General features: G+C 30.1%; 1 protein-coding gene across 5 annotated transcripts in view; it reads left to right on the top strand.

Annotated features, from left to right (window-relative positions):
• LOC142327528 (uncharacterized) overlaps window positions 1-12,667 on the top strand; it is a 186,265-nt gene extending 173,598 nt beyond the window's left edge. For 3 of the 5 annotated variants that reach the window (XM_075370701.1, XM_075370692.1, XM_075370675.1), the window contains 2 exons: window positions 5,386-5,740; window positions 12,373-12,667. In XM_075370701.1, the coding sequence (XP_075226816.1) occupies window positions 5,386-5,554 (169 nt within the window). In that variant the 3' untranslated portion in view covers window positions 5,555-5,740; window positions 12,373-12,667. The remainder of the gene's footprint in view (window positions 1-5,385; window positions 5,741-12,372) is intronic. The other 2 variants (XM_075370684.1, XM_075370668.1) reach the window with 1 other exon arrangement.
• The last annotated feature ends 7,460 nt before the right edge of the window (window positions 12,668-20,127 follow it).

The raw sequence follows: 20,127 nt of genomic DNA, 5'->3' as shown, positions 1-20,127 counted from the left end.
TCAAGAAAAAACCATTGTTATTTTGATTAATGAAATAAAAACCTTGTGAACACAAAAATCATGATATTTACGTATTTTATACCATGTAATTTACGTTCTATTTTTTTTTTTAAATCAGGACAAAAATTCTTTCTCTTCCTGGCTGTCAAGCAAATTTTACTTACCTAATAATAACAAAGGGAGATTCTCTCTCTCTTTTTATTAGGGCTGCCGTAACCCATGTTTATCAGTAGTTCAAAGCACTTCACCATCTACCTTCAATTCCTTCAGCCATTGTCAGTATGTTCCCTCTGTCATTTTCATTGCAAATTTTGTTTCATCACTTATCTTTTTCTGACTCCTTAGTGAACATCTTCTAGCCCTTTCCTTCTTTTCCTATTCACTTCCTTCTTGCTAGCCTCTCTTCTCCTGTTGCATTCTTTCTCTTCACTTTTCCCTGCGATATTCATCTATTTTACTGTTTTTCGTACTATGTCATGGCATCTCTTCCTTCTTTTTGCCACTAGTTCTTCTGTACCCCATTTTTGTACAATTTCCTATTGTTTCCTCGAGGTTTACCCAGCTTCCTTCACATATTTTATTGTCGTCTAGGTACCATCACTGGTCATCCTGAGATTCCTATGACCTAATTTTTTATCTTTTATTCCCTTTTTTTCACTGTAGTTCCAATTCCTAGTTTATTCACTATCTGTCTGAGGCTATACTCTTATGAAACATCTAATGCCATACTAACATCCAACAATTTACTTTTTTCACCTACATCAGAATAAATAACAGAGAATGAAGTTCTTCCCCGCCCCCCATGAATGTGTCTGCTGGCATTGTTCATCATCATCTTTCTGAACTTTATGTCTGATTACATTAGACCCATTTCTCTTCCAAAAATCTGTCATTCCATTCAATATACCATATACATTCATGTATACCATGTTTAATCTTTTCCATTTAGATATTCAGTTGGCTGTTAGACTTCCCTATTCTTTTTTTCTTCTATTTTTAATCCACTAAGAGATTAAAGAGAATTGAAGAAATTAAAAAAATTGAGATTAGAATAAAAATTTTAGAAATTTGAGAATTGAAAAGAATCTGAGTAAATTTTACCAGTATTAAGGTATAGGCTGAAGTGTAAAAAAGTAAAGGAATTGTGGACAGGATTCTTGTTTGTAGTAGAACAATGACAAGCAGTGTTTGGGTAGGATTGCAACATCCCTTTGCTATCTGTCTTAGATTTATTTTAATTAATATTTAATTATATAAATAAAATGCAAAATGAAAGTCAATAAATAGCACATTACAATATGGTAGATGAAAAACAAATTCATAGTAGTATGAACTACTATGCCATGTTAGTAATGTACACACTGCATTGTTGTCTGTAAGTTGTCATGTTGTAGTATCTTTGATTACATGGGAGTTATTACATTATAAAATGAATAGGACAATCGATGTTGCCGCCAACTGTGAATACGTGGGTGGAGTCATAGCATTTTTTAAACCATCAAAATGTTAATCCGGCTGAAATTCATAGGCAATTGGTTGCTGTGTATGGTGGTAATGTAATGAATGAAAGAAATGTCTGAAAATTGTGTGAAAGGTATAGAAATGAAATAACAGAATTAATGTGCATGATGAAGAACGTTCAGGGAGGACCTTAATAATCACCGAGGACTTGTTGAAACTCATTGATGATGAAATCAGAAAAGATCGTCGCTCAACAATTTCCGACATGGCCTTTCTTTTTCCTGATGTTTCAAGAGCTGTTATTGGTCGCATTGATCATGACCATAAGTTAGGTGCTGCACGTCTTATGGGACATCACAAAAGAATTTGAAATGGGATCTGCTTTGGAATTTTTGATGTGGTATACAGAAAAAGGTGATGAATTCCTTAATTCAATTGTTACCAGTGATGAAACATGGATTTCATATTACACGCCAGACTGAAAATGACAGTCAAGTGAATGGTGTCATCCTCAATCACCAACCAGACCAACAAAAGTCAAGCCACAGCCATTTGGACGCAAACTGATGGCCACAGTCTTTTGGGATTGGTGTGGCATTTTGCTGATTAATTTCATGCCATGTGGGACGACTATAAATGCAGAAGCCTACTGCGAACCTACACCAATCAAGATTTGTGATGTGGGCGGCTGACTGACAGTGTCGTCCTGCTGCATGATAATGCATGTCCACATGTTGCGGATCCGACACATGTTTTACTGAGAACATACCATATAGTCCAAGTTTAACTCCTCTGATTACCATGTGTTTGGGAAATTGAAAGAATTTTTGAGTGGTAAGCAATTCACGGATGATGATGAACTTAAAAATGTTGTTAATCAATGGCTAAATGGATTGGCAGCAGAAAAATATGATGAGGGTATACTGAAGCTGGTGTATCACTACGATAAATGTCTTAATTCATGTGGCGATTATATAGAGAAGGTAGTATAAGATATGTAGTTTAACGGAAATAAAAAAATATAAAGTTTTCAGGATAAATGTTTTTACAATGAAATGATCTTAACTTTAGAGATAACCTCTCATACATATATATGTCTGCTTGTCTGTTCTGTCTTAAAAGAATGGCACCCTAAAAGTGTCCATCCTTGTTGACTCCATGAGTACATCATTGCTTTGGAAATGTTGAATATGCATCTAGTTCTTCAGTTTTGAGAACAGATGAAAATCAGGCGGTGGCAAATCAAGGCTGTCAGGAGATAGTAAAAAATCTTCCACTAAAACTTGTTTAGTACAATCTTAGTGCTAGCAGCAATGTGAGACCACACAAAACTGTCATACAAAACTCTGGTTAACTTCTCTTACAGTTTATTTTGTATCACTTTCCTAAGCTTTGCTTTGTCAGTATTTCATACTAAATGTGTACAGCTGTTATTATTATATCTGACTTCCTAAATTCTACTGACAAAATTCCTTTATAGTCTCAAAACACTTTAGCCAACATTTTTTTGTTTGAAATTTTTTGGGTTGTTTAGCAAGTATATGTGCATCCACTGCTTGAACTTTTCTTTTGTCTCTGTATCGATGAACATAATCCATGTCTCATCCCCAGTAAAATACGTCAAGAAATTCACTTCCTTTATTTTGGTATTGTTTCTATTGCAAAACAAATTAAAGATCCCCATCATGTACTTATGAAAACCCAATCTGTCTGTAACAATCTCTAAAGAGACTGTTTGTAACAATTTTCTTAAAGTTTGAAAAGGAATATCCCTGAGTCAGTAATTGTGAAGCATGGTTTACTTCGAATGGTACATTAAATTTTTTTCAACAAGTTTATTACTCACAGTGGAATGTTGCTGTCTTCTTTCCTTGTCAAGCACATTAAGTTTTCCTTTCCTGATATTCCTGCACAATTTTCTCACATAATCATCACTCATTACATACATTTGTTTGGATAACATCTGTTTTGCCGAAAAATTAAATGTTTTATTAGAGCAAAGAATGGTCGTGAAATTTCATATGAAACTTGGAAAAACCACTATTGAAATTTATCTTTTATTAAAAAAATGTATGTGGTAATGAATGTTTACCACATGCGTGGGTTTTTGAGTGGTTTAAGTCTTTCCAAGATGGCAGAGAAGATGAAGATGATGTTCGCTCAGGTCGCATTTCCATGTCAAAAACGATTAAAAATAGTAAAAAAAATTGTAATCTTATCCGATCTGACCATCTGTTAACTATTTGTGCGATTGATGAAACTGTAGGAATCAAAAAAAACCTTAGGCAAATTTTACATAACAATTTTAACATGCAAAAAGTGTGTGTAAAAATGGTGCCTAAATTCTCACAATCAAGCAAAAAGAAGCTCGTGAAAATGTTTGTTCTGACACTTTGAATGCCCTTGAAAATGACCCAAACTTCTTGGGAAGAGTGGTAACTTGTGATGAATCTTGATTTTTCACTTATAATCCAGAAACTAAGCATCAATCCATGCACTAAAAGGTCCCAACTTCACAGAGAGCTAAAAAAAGTTAAATGAGCAAATCAAAATTCAAAGCGATTATAATTGTTTTTTTCGATATTCATGGGGTTGTGTACCAGTTCCTGAAGGTCAAACTATTAATCAACATTACTACCTTGAGCTCCTTGCTCAACTTCAAGAAAAAATAAGAAAAAAACGACCCGAATTGTAAAAGAACAAGTCACGGGTTCTTCAACAGGACAATGCTTACACTGCATTGTCTGTCAAGACGTTTGTAGCCAAGTATAACATCCCAGCGCTTGACCTGGCATCATGTGACTTTTATCTGTTCTGCAAGGTCAAATCTGCATTAAAAGGAACATGATTTCAGACCATTGAAGCTGTGAAAGAAAAAGCTGCTGTGATGCTGCTTTTTCTTTCACAGCTAAATCTCATCATTTAGCTTACAGAAGAAGACTTTCAGCACTATTTCGAACATTGGAAAATTCGCATGGAGCATTGTAGGGATAGAGGAGGGATGTATATTGAAGGGATAATAATTAAATATGTATAAATGTAAAATAAAATATTTTACAGCATTAGTCTTGTTATTTAATAGCCCCACCTCGTACAGTAGGTACAATAATTTTTGATAGGGACAAATACTCCCTACCCTAGATGTAATTTAAAAATATAACTACAAAATACTTAAATAATGTAAATGCCAAAGAAAAATTCAAGTTATAAAAAAATAGAGGTGGGACTTCTAAAAGAGAGAGGGTACTTCTAACAGAAACTGTTTTAGGTTTGAAGCTTGTCCTCATTGCAAGTTTGCATACAACTACAACGCTTATCAGATATTGTTCATATGCTACACTGAATTCAAAATATAAAGTTGATTAGTGAATAAAATATTAACTGTAAATTAAAATTTTCCTAAATAATTATTTACTTGGAAAGTATGATTATCAGATTATTAAATAGACAGAGTGATAAAGGATTATGTAGTTAGATCCTTTACTTAACCTGTAAATTATTCCTCTAGTTGGATTTTTTAATTGTTATTTCTTGCATTAGTAACTGAATATTTTCCATATTGTTTTAATTTAATTAATTAAGAAGGTAAAATTAAGAACTGCTGTACTGAATCCCGGTCAGGCACGGCATTTTTCATATGCTACAAATTTGCATTCGAACTAAATGGTCATAGGATTTGATGCTTGCAAATCTTATTAAATAAAAAGAAAAAAGAGAACTGCTGCTGAATTGTTAAAAACATTTTCTCCGAAACATAGAAAATGTTTAAATGATGTTTTTTAGTTGTTCGGAATTCTTTTTAGAATTTAATGCATAATTTTTTAATTATATTAAAGTTTTAATATACTCTAATATTGTTAAAGTTTCTTTACTTAATACTCAAACTTATTTTAATCTGAAAAGGGTTTTGAAATTTTTTTTCAGACAACAAATGCAGATTCTCCGTGAAAATCAGAAATGCAAGTCACCTAATGAAATTTTACCTTTAATTCAACTTCGTGATGTTCTTACATATATGCCTCAATTAAAGTATATGTTGGAAAGACCACATTGTAATAATGAGCCTTCAAGTAAACGACAGCGAACTAGCTAGGAGTGGGGAACGGCCGGCACGCAGAAATGCTGGCCTGACCTTCAGTTATGGCCCAGTGATACACATTATTGGTAGCCATTCAGGTCACTACCATGTAATTCTTTGATTTTATTTTTTGCTGTATTATGGCACAGCATGTTGACACTATAGGTAGTGTGATGTCTGGGGATAGTTCACATTATATATGTAAGTGAACATTAAAAAATTTTAAGGATTGTGTGAAAAGAATTCTTATAATTTACAGCATTGGATAAAAATTGTAAAATGTTGGTATAATGAAAAAACTTGTAATACAAATTGAAATATTGTATTATGTGCATAATCAATGAATAAATATGTATAATTTCATACGCTTTTTTCAAGTGTGTATATAATGTAAATCTATATATCGTTTTTGTTATTATTTTATGATTAGAGCTTTGCTGTATTTTTTCCATTGTAATTTTATTTATTTTTTCTTAGTAATTATAAAGTAAAAAAAAATTGTATTTTCTAGAAAATAGTTAATTTCAATATTATTATTTATTTTTATTTTTTATGGTTTTGTATATACATACATTTTTATTACACAGTACTTGTATATTAGGTAGAGAATTCTTAAAAATGTAATTTTTGTACTAATAGATCAATTTTGTTTTCCTTCTGTTATCATTTGTATTGTTTTTTTCTTATTTATCAGATAGATGAATTCTATATTCTGTTATGTTGTTAATTCATGTATTCATTTTTAATGTAATGCTATAGTTTATTAATATTTTCAAGGCAAACAATATTTCAATTTCTTCTCTTTTATAGATAAAAACTAATTACTGCACTATTCTGTTTTTTAGTTATAAATAATTGCCTTTAAATCATTTTTTTCTTTTTTATAATGATAAATATTCAAAGAGAGAATTATTCGTATGATATTTAGTTTCACATAAATACTACTTTTGTTGCTTTTCTTAATATAATATATCTGCAGGTATCTTATATCAAAATTTTGGGTAATATTATATTTCAAAATTTTGGGTAATCTCATTAGATTATGTCTGTCGCTAGTTGATGGAAGTGACTCCTCCATCTTAACCGTTATACCTCCATGTGCCTGTTGTTGGTGTTCTCTACATTATCTCATTAAAATATAAAACCTCTGTAATATCTACATGATCATACATCCTTGTACTTTGTTAAAATTGTATTCTTTACAATTTAAATTGTAAAGAAGAAGTAAGTTTTTAAGTATTTGTAATGGCAAAACTGCATCATCTGAATATTGCTTAAAAAAATTTTGTTTAGAACTTTCTCTTGTATATTTTATTTTAATATATTATTTTGTTGATAGAATCATTTTATGACGAAATTTTGTGTGCAAAAAGTTCTAATGTTTATGTCAAGATAACATTTACTATAGTTGTATTAAACTTACGTTATATATTATAATAATGAATCTATCAATTGTGACAACTTATCAATCTATCTTTTTGTGCTACAGTTCAGCTCAATATCAGCTTGTAAATATTTTATTAGGCATATTCCTCATTCATTTTATTTAAGTAAGTAATTTATTCCTTGTTCATTTATCTACAATATTTAAGTAAGTAAATATGAAAAATCATATATTGAAGGATCTTCATAGGTCTTGAATAACAATGCAGAAACATAATAAATTAATGTAGAACTTATCTCATCATGTATTCATTTTCCACTAAATTCTTCTAAATTAATATAAAAGTATTTTCTTAAGAAAAACATCTTAAGCTAATAAATATTAGGATTTGAGTAAGTTTATTATCTAAAATAGAGCAGGATTTAATTTTGTATATTGTGAATATATAATAAAGAAGTAGAATAGTATTTGACCTACATAGGTTAGATATTCTTACAGGTAATTAGGATGTGTATTGTAAAATCTTGTGACTTTGTACATCAGTTGTAACTGTAACTGCTGTTGTATGATTAATTTTTGTATAACTGTTACAGTCAAACTGTAAAACAAAATATGTACCTTGCACCAATTACGTATTGTAACATGATAATAACAGTCATGTGTTAATAAATGTAGAGGTGTATTTTTAATTCCTGGTAAGAACAGATTGCTAGATATTGAATATGGATCAATATTCACTTCTGTGAGTGCTAGAGTTCTGCCAGTTGAAAAAAATTCTTCACATAATCTTTTCTTCCATAAATTCCACTTTATGGAATTTAATTCCACTTTATTTAATTCCACTTTTTTATTCCCCTTGACAACATAGTAGTGTCCAGAACTTTACCTTTAAGAAGAGATGGTAGTTAGTCACTTGGTGCCAGGACTGTAGAAGGGATGTTAAAAATCCCACTTCAACTTCATAAGTAAATCCTTTTGAATGATGCTGTGTTTTGTCATGCAGAGTGTCCTCATCCTTCTATAACATCATTCCTTGCCATTTGGTTTTTATTGATCTCTGAGACTATTTCAGCAATTCAATAAATTTATGACTTTTGTAATCTCATCCCCTATGAATCCTATCAGTAAAATCTCCTTTTGGTCCCAAAACACTGTAGTCATCAATTTTTAATTTGATAGTGCCTAGTTGAATTGTTTTGGTTTGATAGGTAAACTAGTGTAATACTCTTATTCTCCTTGCTGTTCTGATTCCATATGATGGATCTCAGCAGGATTGTATCCTTTTACTTACAGAAAATGAATTGCACCACATATTTCACACTTATAGGAACAACAATTGAGGAAGTGGATGCAAAAAGGGTCATGAAGATAGTTAACAAATAGTCATAAAATATAAGTTTCGAGAAAAAGAATTGTAAAGTTTCCCAGTCCATATAATTGTTTAGTAAACAGATAAAAGGCAAATATTAAAAATACTACATATCTTTTCCTATTTAACAAAATATAACTACTTTTAATCAACCTGCTAGATAGTTGACAATATTTATTTTAAGAAAACTCAGTAGATGCCCTTTTTGCATAATTGCTTTTATAAGTAATAAAATAATAATTTTATTCATAGTTTTTTATTTGTTTAGTAAATAAGCAAAACACGATTTGAAAGTAAAACTCTACTTATTTATTTAACTGAATAATTAATGAAAAGTGTATTTATTTCAAATATGTATAAAATTTTAAAGTAATAGAAAAAAAATCCTTTTTTTTTGTACCATAAAAAATAACATTTAAAATGTTTAGACATTAAAGTAATCACAAAATATCATCTGCATACATCACATCCTTACCGGATTGATTCTGAAGAGCTTCGGTGTCATTGTGGTTAATATTATTTACTTCACTTTCTGTTTCTTCAGGTTTGATTGATTCTGACTCACTGTTGATGTCACTGATGTCTGCTGCTTGTTGGCTATTGTCAGTCTCTTTATCTAGCAGTTCTGTGAACCATTTCTTATGTTTTTCTTCCATAAACCTAAATAGACTTCTAATATCTCTTTCTTTTACTTCTTTAATTTTATTTCTTTTTGCAGGCAGAAAAGTTAATAAAAAATCATTATCAAAGTTAATACATATTGAATGGTGTATAAGTTCCATTATATCATGTTGATGTGTTGACTGCTCCAGAAGTATTGTAAACTATTCTCAAATAGGATTAGATGGAACATACATACCCTTTTGAAAGTGGTTTTAGGAGTGTAAATAGTTTCATAGCTTCTCTACACTGTTTTAAAATACTTGTGATTGAACAATCAACTACGGTGAAAGATTGTCTAATTAGTGATAAATATTCATCACTGGTGTAAACATTTCCTATTGTATTTATTTTCTTTACATAAATACCAAAATTTTGATAATTTTGACAGTAGTCCATCAATTGGAAAAATGTATGTTAGCTTCACTTTAAAATACTGAGCCAAAAATGTGCATAAGTGAACCATTGTTATGTTTTTATTTTGTCCTCCAGCATTGTCTGAAAAAAATAATACTACAGTACAACCCCGTTTAACCGGAATAGATGGGTTCAGACATTGTCCTGATGAACAAATGTCCGGATGTGGAAATGTATAATGTATGTACACTCTAGTATTAATGTAAGATGTTGAAACTTAAATCAACTTAGTACATATTAACAAACTTAAATAGTAATTGAAATTCAAATTCAAACCTACAGCTACATCAATGTTTATTTACTTTTAAAAAAATCTTTCACAGTTTTTTGCTTTAATGATGATGCTCGGTTTTTTGCTGCTTAATCTTGTAAACACCTTAGGGTAGACAGTAATTAAGCAGACTTTTCATTTTGATTTTCAAAATACGACATCAGCTTTCCAAGCCTATCTATAGCTTCTCTGTGAGAAATCATTTGCGTTTCTTCCTTGAGGAATTCATCTGAACTGTCTTCTTTATTTTCTCTATCAGGATGTGGATTTGAAGAGCACACTAACACGATATCATCATTGCTATAGACGCTGGTGATCTACATCATTTTCGTAGTCTGTCCATTCAGCTATGTCTTCATCTTCGACAGCATATGAATCTTCTAAACAACGAACAACTTGTTTGAAGGAACTGTTGTTTATTTCAGCAGTGGTCTCAGTGTTGGATTCAGATTTCATTTTTTGCCAGATTTTGTTCCAACACTTTTTCAAAGTAGAAAATTAATTTTGTTCCGCGCTGAAGCACACTCATAAATGACTGTTCAAATATTAATTTGTTTAAGTTAATCTAAAACATTTACTCCAGCTTCCTCACTATTTCTTTCAATAAGTTTTATCAAGAATTTTTTTCCTGTAAATGTTTGAAGACTTCTATTACACCTTGGTCTAAAGGTTGGATGAGTGCTGTCGTTTTTGCAGGTAAAAATCTTACAAAGATCACCATCTCCCAAGTCATCTGCATCTGGATGACAAGGAGCATTGTCATAAATAAAACAGCTTTTTGTGGTAGCTCTTTTAGAAATCTTCTCACTTCATTTAAAGTGAGAAGAATGAAGAAAACCATTCTTTAAATATCTCAAGACATCCATGCTGATTTTTGTGACTTGTATATGCATGGAAGTGCATTCAGATTAAATCATCACAGTTTCCTTTTTTTTACAGATTCCCTTTATACAAAATAGCACATTAAGTTTTTCTTCCATGGAAATGACTACCCTCTTTCATTTAGTTACCATTCCACTAAATTACACTGCGCAGAACACAAAATTTCAGTCACGATCACTACTGTGGCAAACTACACCTTAGGATTACAACGTTCAATGAATACTAGTACTGGTACTTTTCTGAATAAAAGTTTACTAAAATAAAGCATGATAAGCATGTATAGGCCTATACATCCTGTCATTAACATTACGTCACCCTCATTATAACTACTCTACAAAAATATTGCAGAACTCTATCCTCAGAAAAAGTAAATGTTTACAGTAAGCAGTACCTGAGTTCCCTTAAAACTGAATATATACGCACTTTTAATAATTACTACAGCATGTAAAAACTGTGATACAAAGTAACTGCCAATAAAATGGATGCATTATACAGTAGGCCTACTACTGTATTTCTTTATTTAATATATTTAAAAAAATTTAATTTATTATAAACTACTGTATTACAGTAGATATTTTATTTTCAAAAATTAAAAATGTCTTCCTAATATCAGTCTGAATAATCTGGAAGTCCAGTTAAAAGGAGTTGTGCTGCATTTCAGAAAAGTTACAGTCCCTCAATCTTTTGACAATAAAATCATACAAGCAAGAAGACACAGTATCAGGATTCTTTTGTGACATGGTTTCTGGATAAGAATACATAACGGAAGAATCATTGTTATGGCAATATTTATTAAAGATATTTAACCGCCGTAATAATAGTTTATAAAATTGTGAGTTAACGCTTAGTCTAACTAATTGCTGCGAATCTGTTTCTTTACATTGGTAAAAATTTCTTTCTTTAATGGTTATAACAGTCTATTCTTCTTTTGTGATACTGAAATTTTGTTTGTAACACTGTTGTTGGGGGTTTCTTCTCACTCCTTATCTGTAGAGAAATAAAAATCGCACATATCTGTATGTGGTTTTTTAAATGTGTACAGAGTACTACTGTGAAAATTGTTATAGTACATTTTTTGCTTCATTTGTAACTTCTTTTTTAATTTTTTGATAATTGTACTCTTTAAACGTGCGAAATAAAATTTTAATACTTAATGATGGATTTTCAAATACAGTCTCTTTGATTTTCCTAGGCTGTAATGGTATTATGAATGTGGAATTGATTTTAAGATGATCATTAACGATTGACCACACTTCATATTCAATTTGTTCAGCCTGGTGTCATGTTTTCCTCTCTTATCTTCTAAATTAAACATGTTATCTTTGCATTTACCTTGAACAATACCTTTTTTCTGATATTAGAAGTGCTGACAAAAAGCCAAAAATTTGTTACTTGATGAATGATTTCTTCCGTACCATTACTCCTAAGCTATTGGTATACATTACCCCTGACTGCCAGCTCTGTTTACTTATGTTTCTTTTCCATTTATCTTTATTAATAGATCATTTTTACCTGGTTTTACTACTTGTACAAAACCTTCATCAGCTTCACCCAATGTAGAATCGCTGTCGCTCATTTCTAACTACTTCACTCTTATAACAAAAAATAATATTAAATTTTTTTTTTTACTTGCAAGGCAAAATGATACAGGTCAGGTTATGATGACAACCAGCTGTTTACTGCAAGTTTTGCCAACATTAATAGTCTTAAAAAATTATTTCAGATCAAATTACAAATAAAGTGATTTAGTTATTTTTTCTACCTTAAATTATGCAAAAAGACATCTGTAAGCATATTTTATTTTTATCGTAACTTATTCATTGTTTAACCTAAAATAATGTTATTTATAGAGATCAAGATGGAGAATCTTTTACAATGATTGATGCAAAAAGGACGTCTGATGCACTGCTATGTAGTGGCAACCAGTTTATTTTCAACAACTAATTGAAAGCCATTTTTGAAATACCTTCCTTTGTATTGTGATACACAAAAACAATGCTGTCTGTAATATTATTTTATAATATTTTGTTTTTGATTTGTATTATATCTGTTTACAGAAAGTTATATTATTTCTCTTGTTTCAATGTACTAAACTTATCAAATATTAATAGTGTTTTTAAATAAAACCACTTTTAAGTGAAAAATGTTGTAATATTTCTTTGTAATTACATGAGGCAGCTGAACATTATTACATCACTTCTTATTTCATTTAAAGTTCTACAATTTTATTTCAAATTTCTCTGTTATTTTTCCAAATTTACTGATAATAGAAACATGTGATTTTTTTCACATATAATTTATTCATACATTACAGGTTCCATTTATCCCTTAATTGTAATTAAAATTAAACTTTGTTTTTTTTTTTAAGCAATATTACACAGTAGTCCTTTCATTATTTCTATTGAGCTTTGAATTATTTTACTGGGCAAATTGTTGTTTGTATTTTTTCTATTAATTTTCAATTTTTGTTTCTGTGTACTGGTATAAATAATGATTTGAGTTACAGAACAAGCATTGATTCAAGTTAAATTTTGAATAAAAACTGACACTATTTCTTTTATATTGTTTGTTATGAGTTAAAGTAAAGTGTTTGTTAGAAGAGTGTATTGTCCTCTTTCAGCATTATACTGCTTGGACCATGTCATACCATTAGTACGAGGTAATTCTTCACAAGCAGGGAGCAGCATAGGTATCAGTTACTAGCTTCTGCCTGAATTGAATCTACCAATACAATGATCACAATGTTAAAAATATGTGATGCACCGACTAAAAGAAAAGGAAAAGATGTTATGCACAATGTTAAAATGTAAGGTCCAGTAAGGATTGGCAGTCCAACTACAAAATTAGATGTGGATGTTGCAGTCAAAATGTATTTCATTTCTAAGTAAATATTAGTTTCACAAAGTATGGTATTCAAATGCTACTGTGAGACAGCATATATTGGATAAAACTCATCTAATATCTTACTAATCTTTCAAAACACCACTTAGTATTTTTTCAATTATCATAATTGCAAGTCTGTAAAAGGTCAAGGTGATGTTAGAGATCATTCTGTTTTCTTCATGTGGCAATTTTTTATCAGAAGTATACTAAACTGTAAAATTTGGTTTAATTTTTGTTCTGCAGTTGCTTTTCTTTTTTTTCGAAGAAATTAAATTTTTTTATTAGAAATGTAGAACTAAAAAAAACCTTAACAGCATTTACAGTTTGGAAAATTTCATTCAAAAATGTGTGTAGTTTTTTAAAAAATTGTGTGTAACGTATTTATTATTAAATTCTTATAAAAATAATTAAAGCAATCTAAACACAAGTATACTTCTACATAATTTTTTCTTTTGGTTTCTGTACATTATTTTATAGCTTCTGAAACCTTCAGCATATTTTTCCTATTCTTTTATTACCATTTTCAGTCTTTCTTCTGCTGTTGGTTGTGACTATTTATCTTTTTTCAAAGGATCTTATAAGAAGCACAAGTTAGGCATAATCAATAAAATTTTATACTTACATTACTAATAATATGTTCTAAATACTATTTAAAACAGTAAATTTTGTTTTATAAGGAAGGAAATTCATCATTTGACTGGAATGCATCTTCAATTGAAGATGTAATTAATTATCTTTTAAATTAATTTTTATCTCTACGTTTTACTCTGTTTAGAACTTTTTGTATTAGCCAACTCTCATATTTGATGGAGATCTTTTGAAATAACTTTAAACTATGTTCACTGTGTTTATTACCCTTATACATTGTATTTTGATCATGAAAATATCTTTATTTTTTTAAGGTTGAAGATTTTATACAGTTGGATCTGTCAGTAAACATAATGATGCAAAACCTCTTTGCATGACTGTTTCATATTTAATAAAGATCTGATAGTACTCTTTTAAATTTTAATTATTTTAGAAATTAGATCATGATGAAGCAAACAATTCCATACATAAAATTATATATAAAGTGTATACAGTGGATTCCGGTTAATAGGACCACTGGTTATTTGGGGCAGCCATTTAATTGGGGAATTTTTGTTAAAACAGAAACATATTGGTATAATTCATGTAAAATTACGCCAGTTTAACAGTCCGAAATGCTGCTTATAAGGCCTGCTAGCTCGTTCGTTTCTTTCTTTTACTTCTAAAATATTACAATTTTATTAGTGATTTAAATCACTTGATTGTTGTTGAATGTTATATTGAGGGAGATAACCTTCTTCTATCACTGGTCTACACAGTACCTAGTACATGGCAACACGAATAACATCATGCACTTATGATGAAGCAAATTTAATTTTCTTCATTGCAATTCTGTTGTTCATTGTGTATGCTGCTGTTATTGTTTTTCCATAATCATTTTTAATCACTTTTATCTTTTTACTTCAAAGTGTTAGTTTAGTCAAAAGTTGGGTGTTCATAATTTATCCTATTCATCGCCAAAAAGACATGAAATTGGCAGAAAGAATTGTTTTGGTAGACAAAATAAAGTTATCCACCAAACACTGGTCAGCATAAACTTGCAGAACTACTGGAAGCATCAAAAACTACAATAGGTCAGAATTTACAGCAAGAAGAAACTCTTCGCAGTGAATGGTCTGACCAATGTAAAAAAGGAACTTCTCAAAAAAGAAAACTTGGAAGGAAAGGACCCACTCGTTGAGTAAGCCTTAAATGAACAATTTCTACCATTACTAGTCAAGGAGTAAGTGTCAGTGGTTCTATGCTAAAACAAAAAGCAGAAGAGCTTTTTACAAAAAAATTGGAACCCTGTGATTTCAAAGCAACAGATGGTTGGTTGTCGTGTTGGAAATAGAGACGTGAAATAAATTTTAAAAAGCTCATGGTGAAAATAGAAGTGCCGATACTGACAGTGCTGAATCATGGAAGAGTTCTGAACTTCCTGAAATAATGAAGACATATTTTCCCAGTGACATCTATAACACAGACAAAACGCCTGTTTTATCATGCTATGCTGGATGAGTCTCACTGTTACAAACACATTGCGTTTTTTATTTGGGTAAAAAAACAAGTGGATCGAATTACTGTGATTTGTTGTTGCATGAATATGTCTGGAAGTGACTAATTAAAACTTCATGTTATTTGTAAAGTAGGTAAACCACGATGTTTTAAGTGGGTTAGAATAGAGAGTTTACCGGTGCACTATTATTTGATTAATAAAATAGCCTGGATGATGAGTAATTTTTCATGATTGGATGATGGGGCAACAAGTTACAGAAAAAAAATCAAGAAAGATTTTCCTATTTATTGATAACTGCTGCCCACCCTATTGTAAATTTACAAAACATTCAAATTGAGTTTCTGCCATCAAATACAAGTTTAATTCAACCGCTTGACATGGGAATAATAAAAAAAATTAATTCTATTTACCAAAGTAGACTAATAAGTTACATTTTACGAGAAATTGAAGAAAATACGTTGACTTCCTTGGCTATGGCTAAAGATGTTAGTGCACATGTAAATTTGCTGCAGGCAATTCAGTTGTAGCCGATAGTTAGCATGAAGTGAAAAGTAGCACTATTAGAAAATTACTTTGCCAAAAGTGGTTTAAAAGTCGGTGCCAATAGTGATACTGACACAATTGATACTGATAATGATTGTTTTTTTTTGCAGCACAAAGTTCAAAATTTTGAAGTGTTTTCAAATAAGACATTAAAAGACATTATTACTGTTACTCAACAACTGGATGAGATTGGAGAAGGTGAAGATGAACCCAGTGTCAAACGCATATCTACACAAGATGCAAAAAAATTCATTGATGGACTTAGCAGTATTTTATACAAGAAGGCAGTGAAGGAGGCTTGCTAGAAGAACTAAGAGTCTGTATGACATTTGTAGAACGCAAAGTATTAATAGGGAGACAACAAACCAAGATAAACAAATTTTTTCAGAAAGTTTAAACAAATAAGAGTATTTTTTTTTTTTTTTTTTTTTTTTACTGTTCATAAATAACAACCATTACTGTATTTTATATCTCTATTTTGTTTACCAATTATTTTGTTTTTTTTTTTTTTTTTTTTACTGTTCATAAATAACAACCATTACTGTATTTTATATCTCTATTTTGTTTACAAATTATTTTGTTTTTTTTTTTTTTAATTATGTAAGACTACAAAAACTGCTCAGTAATGCATTGTACCAGAACAGTAGTTCTTTTTAAATGTAATAGGCCTTATTACATAGCTATGTAATGTAAAAGGATAGTAAATAATGTATTGTATTTTATTAGACACGTATTGTACGGTAGAGTATTTAAATTTTTATTATGTTGTAATTTATAATATCGTTCATGTAATCTAAATATTAGAAATAAAATTCAGAATAGTAAATCGCTAATTCGAGTTTAATAATTATACCCTTACACCACATTTGTGCATAGCTCCTCATTTTTCTTTAATACCGCTTAATAGGGCCATTTAGCCCCAGTCCTGAAGTAATCCAATTATTCGAAATCTACTCTGTGTGTATGTAGATATGTGCGTATATATATATATATATATATACACACATATACAATATGTTTGAAAATTTCCTGAACGAAATTGAATAAAAATACAGATTTAAAGAATAACCAAATTTATTCACATCAGTCCTCTACATAGAACTCTTTTCTAGTTAAACATTCATTGCAGCATCGGTAGAGCCTGTCAAACGCTCTCTGTAGAAATCACTTTGTGGGATCACCTTCAACTGCTTGGTGCAAACCCTTTGGGTGACCAGAATGCTGTCAAAAAAAATGGCCTTTCATATTCAACTTGAGTTTTGAAAACAAAAAATAGTATGCTGGAACCAAGTCAGGTCAATAGAACAGGTGGGATAAGATGGTAATTTAATTTGCAGCGTGGTAACATGTTAAAACTTTTGCTATACATGCTGGGGCATTTTCGTGCAAGAGAGTCCAACTGCCCGATCCTGGCCCAATTTCTCATTAAATCAGTCCAATAATTCACTGTAGTACTGCTCCATGATTTTGCTTCCTTTTTCCAGAAAGTCTGAGGATTATTCTCTTTGCATCACAAAAAATTGTAATCTTGGCCTTCTTTGTAGCAGATTTTTCTGGAAAAACCCATTGTTTTGATTGTCATTTGGTGTCTGGCATATAGTAATGGATCCAGGTCTCATCAGTGGTGATGACGACATAAAAACTCCTGCGGATTTCACTTAAAGAGGTCCAAACACTGCTTCAAAGTTGATAGCCATATCCATTTGTTACGTGAAGTGAGCAATTATGGCACCCATCAGGCCAACAGCTTTCTCATTCTTATCTTGCGTAGAATGTTATTGCTGTTCTGTATGATACACCTACGGCCTCTGCTACTTCATGCTGTTTTGTTCAGCAATCAGCAAGAATCATGTCATGGACCTTTTCAATGATTTCCTCAGTAACCACGTCTGCTGAGCGATCTGGACGCTCCTCATCAAAAACAGATATACGGTCATGTTTAAATTCATTAAACCAATATTTTACAGTTGCCATTGATGGTGAAGAGTCCCTGTCGTCAGAATCCAACTTCGCTTTTATTTCTTCACACATTTTTCCATCCAAAAATAAAAAGAGAATTACAGATTGATGTTCTTTTTCCATTATATCAAAAAACACCAAATGTGTTTAATACAAGTGACTGTCAAATAAAAACTAACCTATGAATGAGTCTGAAATTTTGTATGGCTCGTTTGATAGATGGTGGTATACTGTAGTAATGCCAGCTTCCTCAGCAATGCGTATATATAAAATAATAATTGTGGTGTAACATACTATGTATATTTATTAATAATTTAATAAATTATTGCGTAGTTGATATGATAAAAATTGTTTAATTGTAAAATGCTATCTATATTTCCTTCGAATTAGTAGATCGTACTGTTATTTATAACATATCTATTTCAAGCAGTTTTGCCAATTTTTAATTGTCAAATTTTCTTATCATTATTTGATATGATGCTATTTTTTTGTCTGACAAATATAACTTTCTTGCATTTGTTTTATTATTTTCTACCTTTCTTTTTACTTATATACCCATATCATTTTTTTTTTATAAAACAACATGCGTTTCTTTTTTATTTACGTATCTGTTCTCATTAACCATCAGTAAATGCCAATAGCATACAATGCACCAACGTCATTAAAACTTCTAAAATGTGCGGGAACCAGTCTTTTTGAAAGTTACAGGTATAAAACTATCAAGTGAAAAGAATGCAATTTACTATCTTATCCATATCGTTTATGTAGAATATTATTGAGCATTTTCCCTTGTCTTATTTAGTTATATTGACCTTCAGTAATTGGTCTGGAATGTGTCTTGTTTTATATATATATGTATATTTGATGGTTCATAATTTTTCACATTAAATCATATTTGAAGATGATGATTTAATTAAAAATGTGATTAAATACAATCTAATGGTTGGCAGTAATGACACTACAACAAAGGAAAATATAGCGTTATAAATATTACATCATTCCAGTATTGGACAACAGAATTCGCGTATTTGTCCATAATAAATTTCAAAATTTATAAAACAGTAATAATTTCAACATATTCAAAATTCACAGATTATAAAAACAATTTATTTTAATGTAATTTCAGAATTAAGTACCAACTGAAGATGTGGGATCCTGTGAAAATCAATTCTTCGAATTAATATGTTTAAGTTTAAACTTATCTATTTACTGTGTTTTGATGGTTTAAATTTCATGGAATGTTTTTGTATATCTTTAACTTTACAGAAAAATTTTCAGTTATCATAATTAATTTTACATGGTTGGCTATAAATATTTTTTTTCAATAAGTGCAAGTTTATATAAACCAGCATCTAGTTATTTGAATTATTAATAACTTAATAGAGTGATTAAAAGATATTGGCATTATTGTATCATGGTATGACAACATACTTGAAAATAATTTGGCAAAAAAACCTTTCAGGAATTCTGAGTATTTTTTAATGTGATGTAAGAAATGGACATGTATAATCGAGGAGTAACCTCTCAAGAACAAAGTTTTAAATTTATGCCTACCATCTACACTATTTCACTGCTCTCTTCATTTGCTGTGGCAAATAAAATTAAAGAATTCTGCACTCATTGCACATTTAAAATATGGGCATAGAACTTGAAAAAAAATTATATATTATAAACAGTTGTTATTACTTAAATTGTAATATCTGCCCTATACGTATTTTAGAAATTATAATTGCTTTTAATTAAAACTCCTCAAAGCACTTTTGATTTGATTCAAATATTAAATTAATACTAGATTATATATTTAATTTGCTTATTTAAAGTAATAGAATTATCTTATTATTTTAAGAAGTGATCTGCTGTTTAGAGTAATACCATTATTCTTTGTAAAATAAATGTTAGCAAAAATTAATAAAAATGTGATTTGAAAAAGTAATAAATGCTTACTTATCTTTAATTTTATTTACTACGTAACTTAGTTGATCATTTTCAGCACTATTCTTTATAAGAGGTTTTTTTTTTTTTATAAAGCCTATACAGACTTTAATACTCCTTTTTGGTACTATGAGAACCACATTCCTATATCAAGAATAATGTATATTCTTAATATCAAAATACACTTTGAAAAGTGTTGTGT

Source organism: Lycorma delicatula, chromosome 1 (genome assembly GCF_047948215.1).
Source record: "Lycorma delicatula isolate Av1 chromosome 1, ASM4794821v1, whole genome shotgun sequence".
Lineage (NCBI taxonomy): Eukaryota > Metazoa > Arthropoda > Insecta > Hemiptera > Fulgoridae > Lycorma > Lycorma delicatula.
The sequence above is the reverse complement of the archived record's forward strand: the minus strand, read 5'-3'. Positions and strand labels throughout refer to the sequence as shown.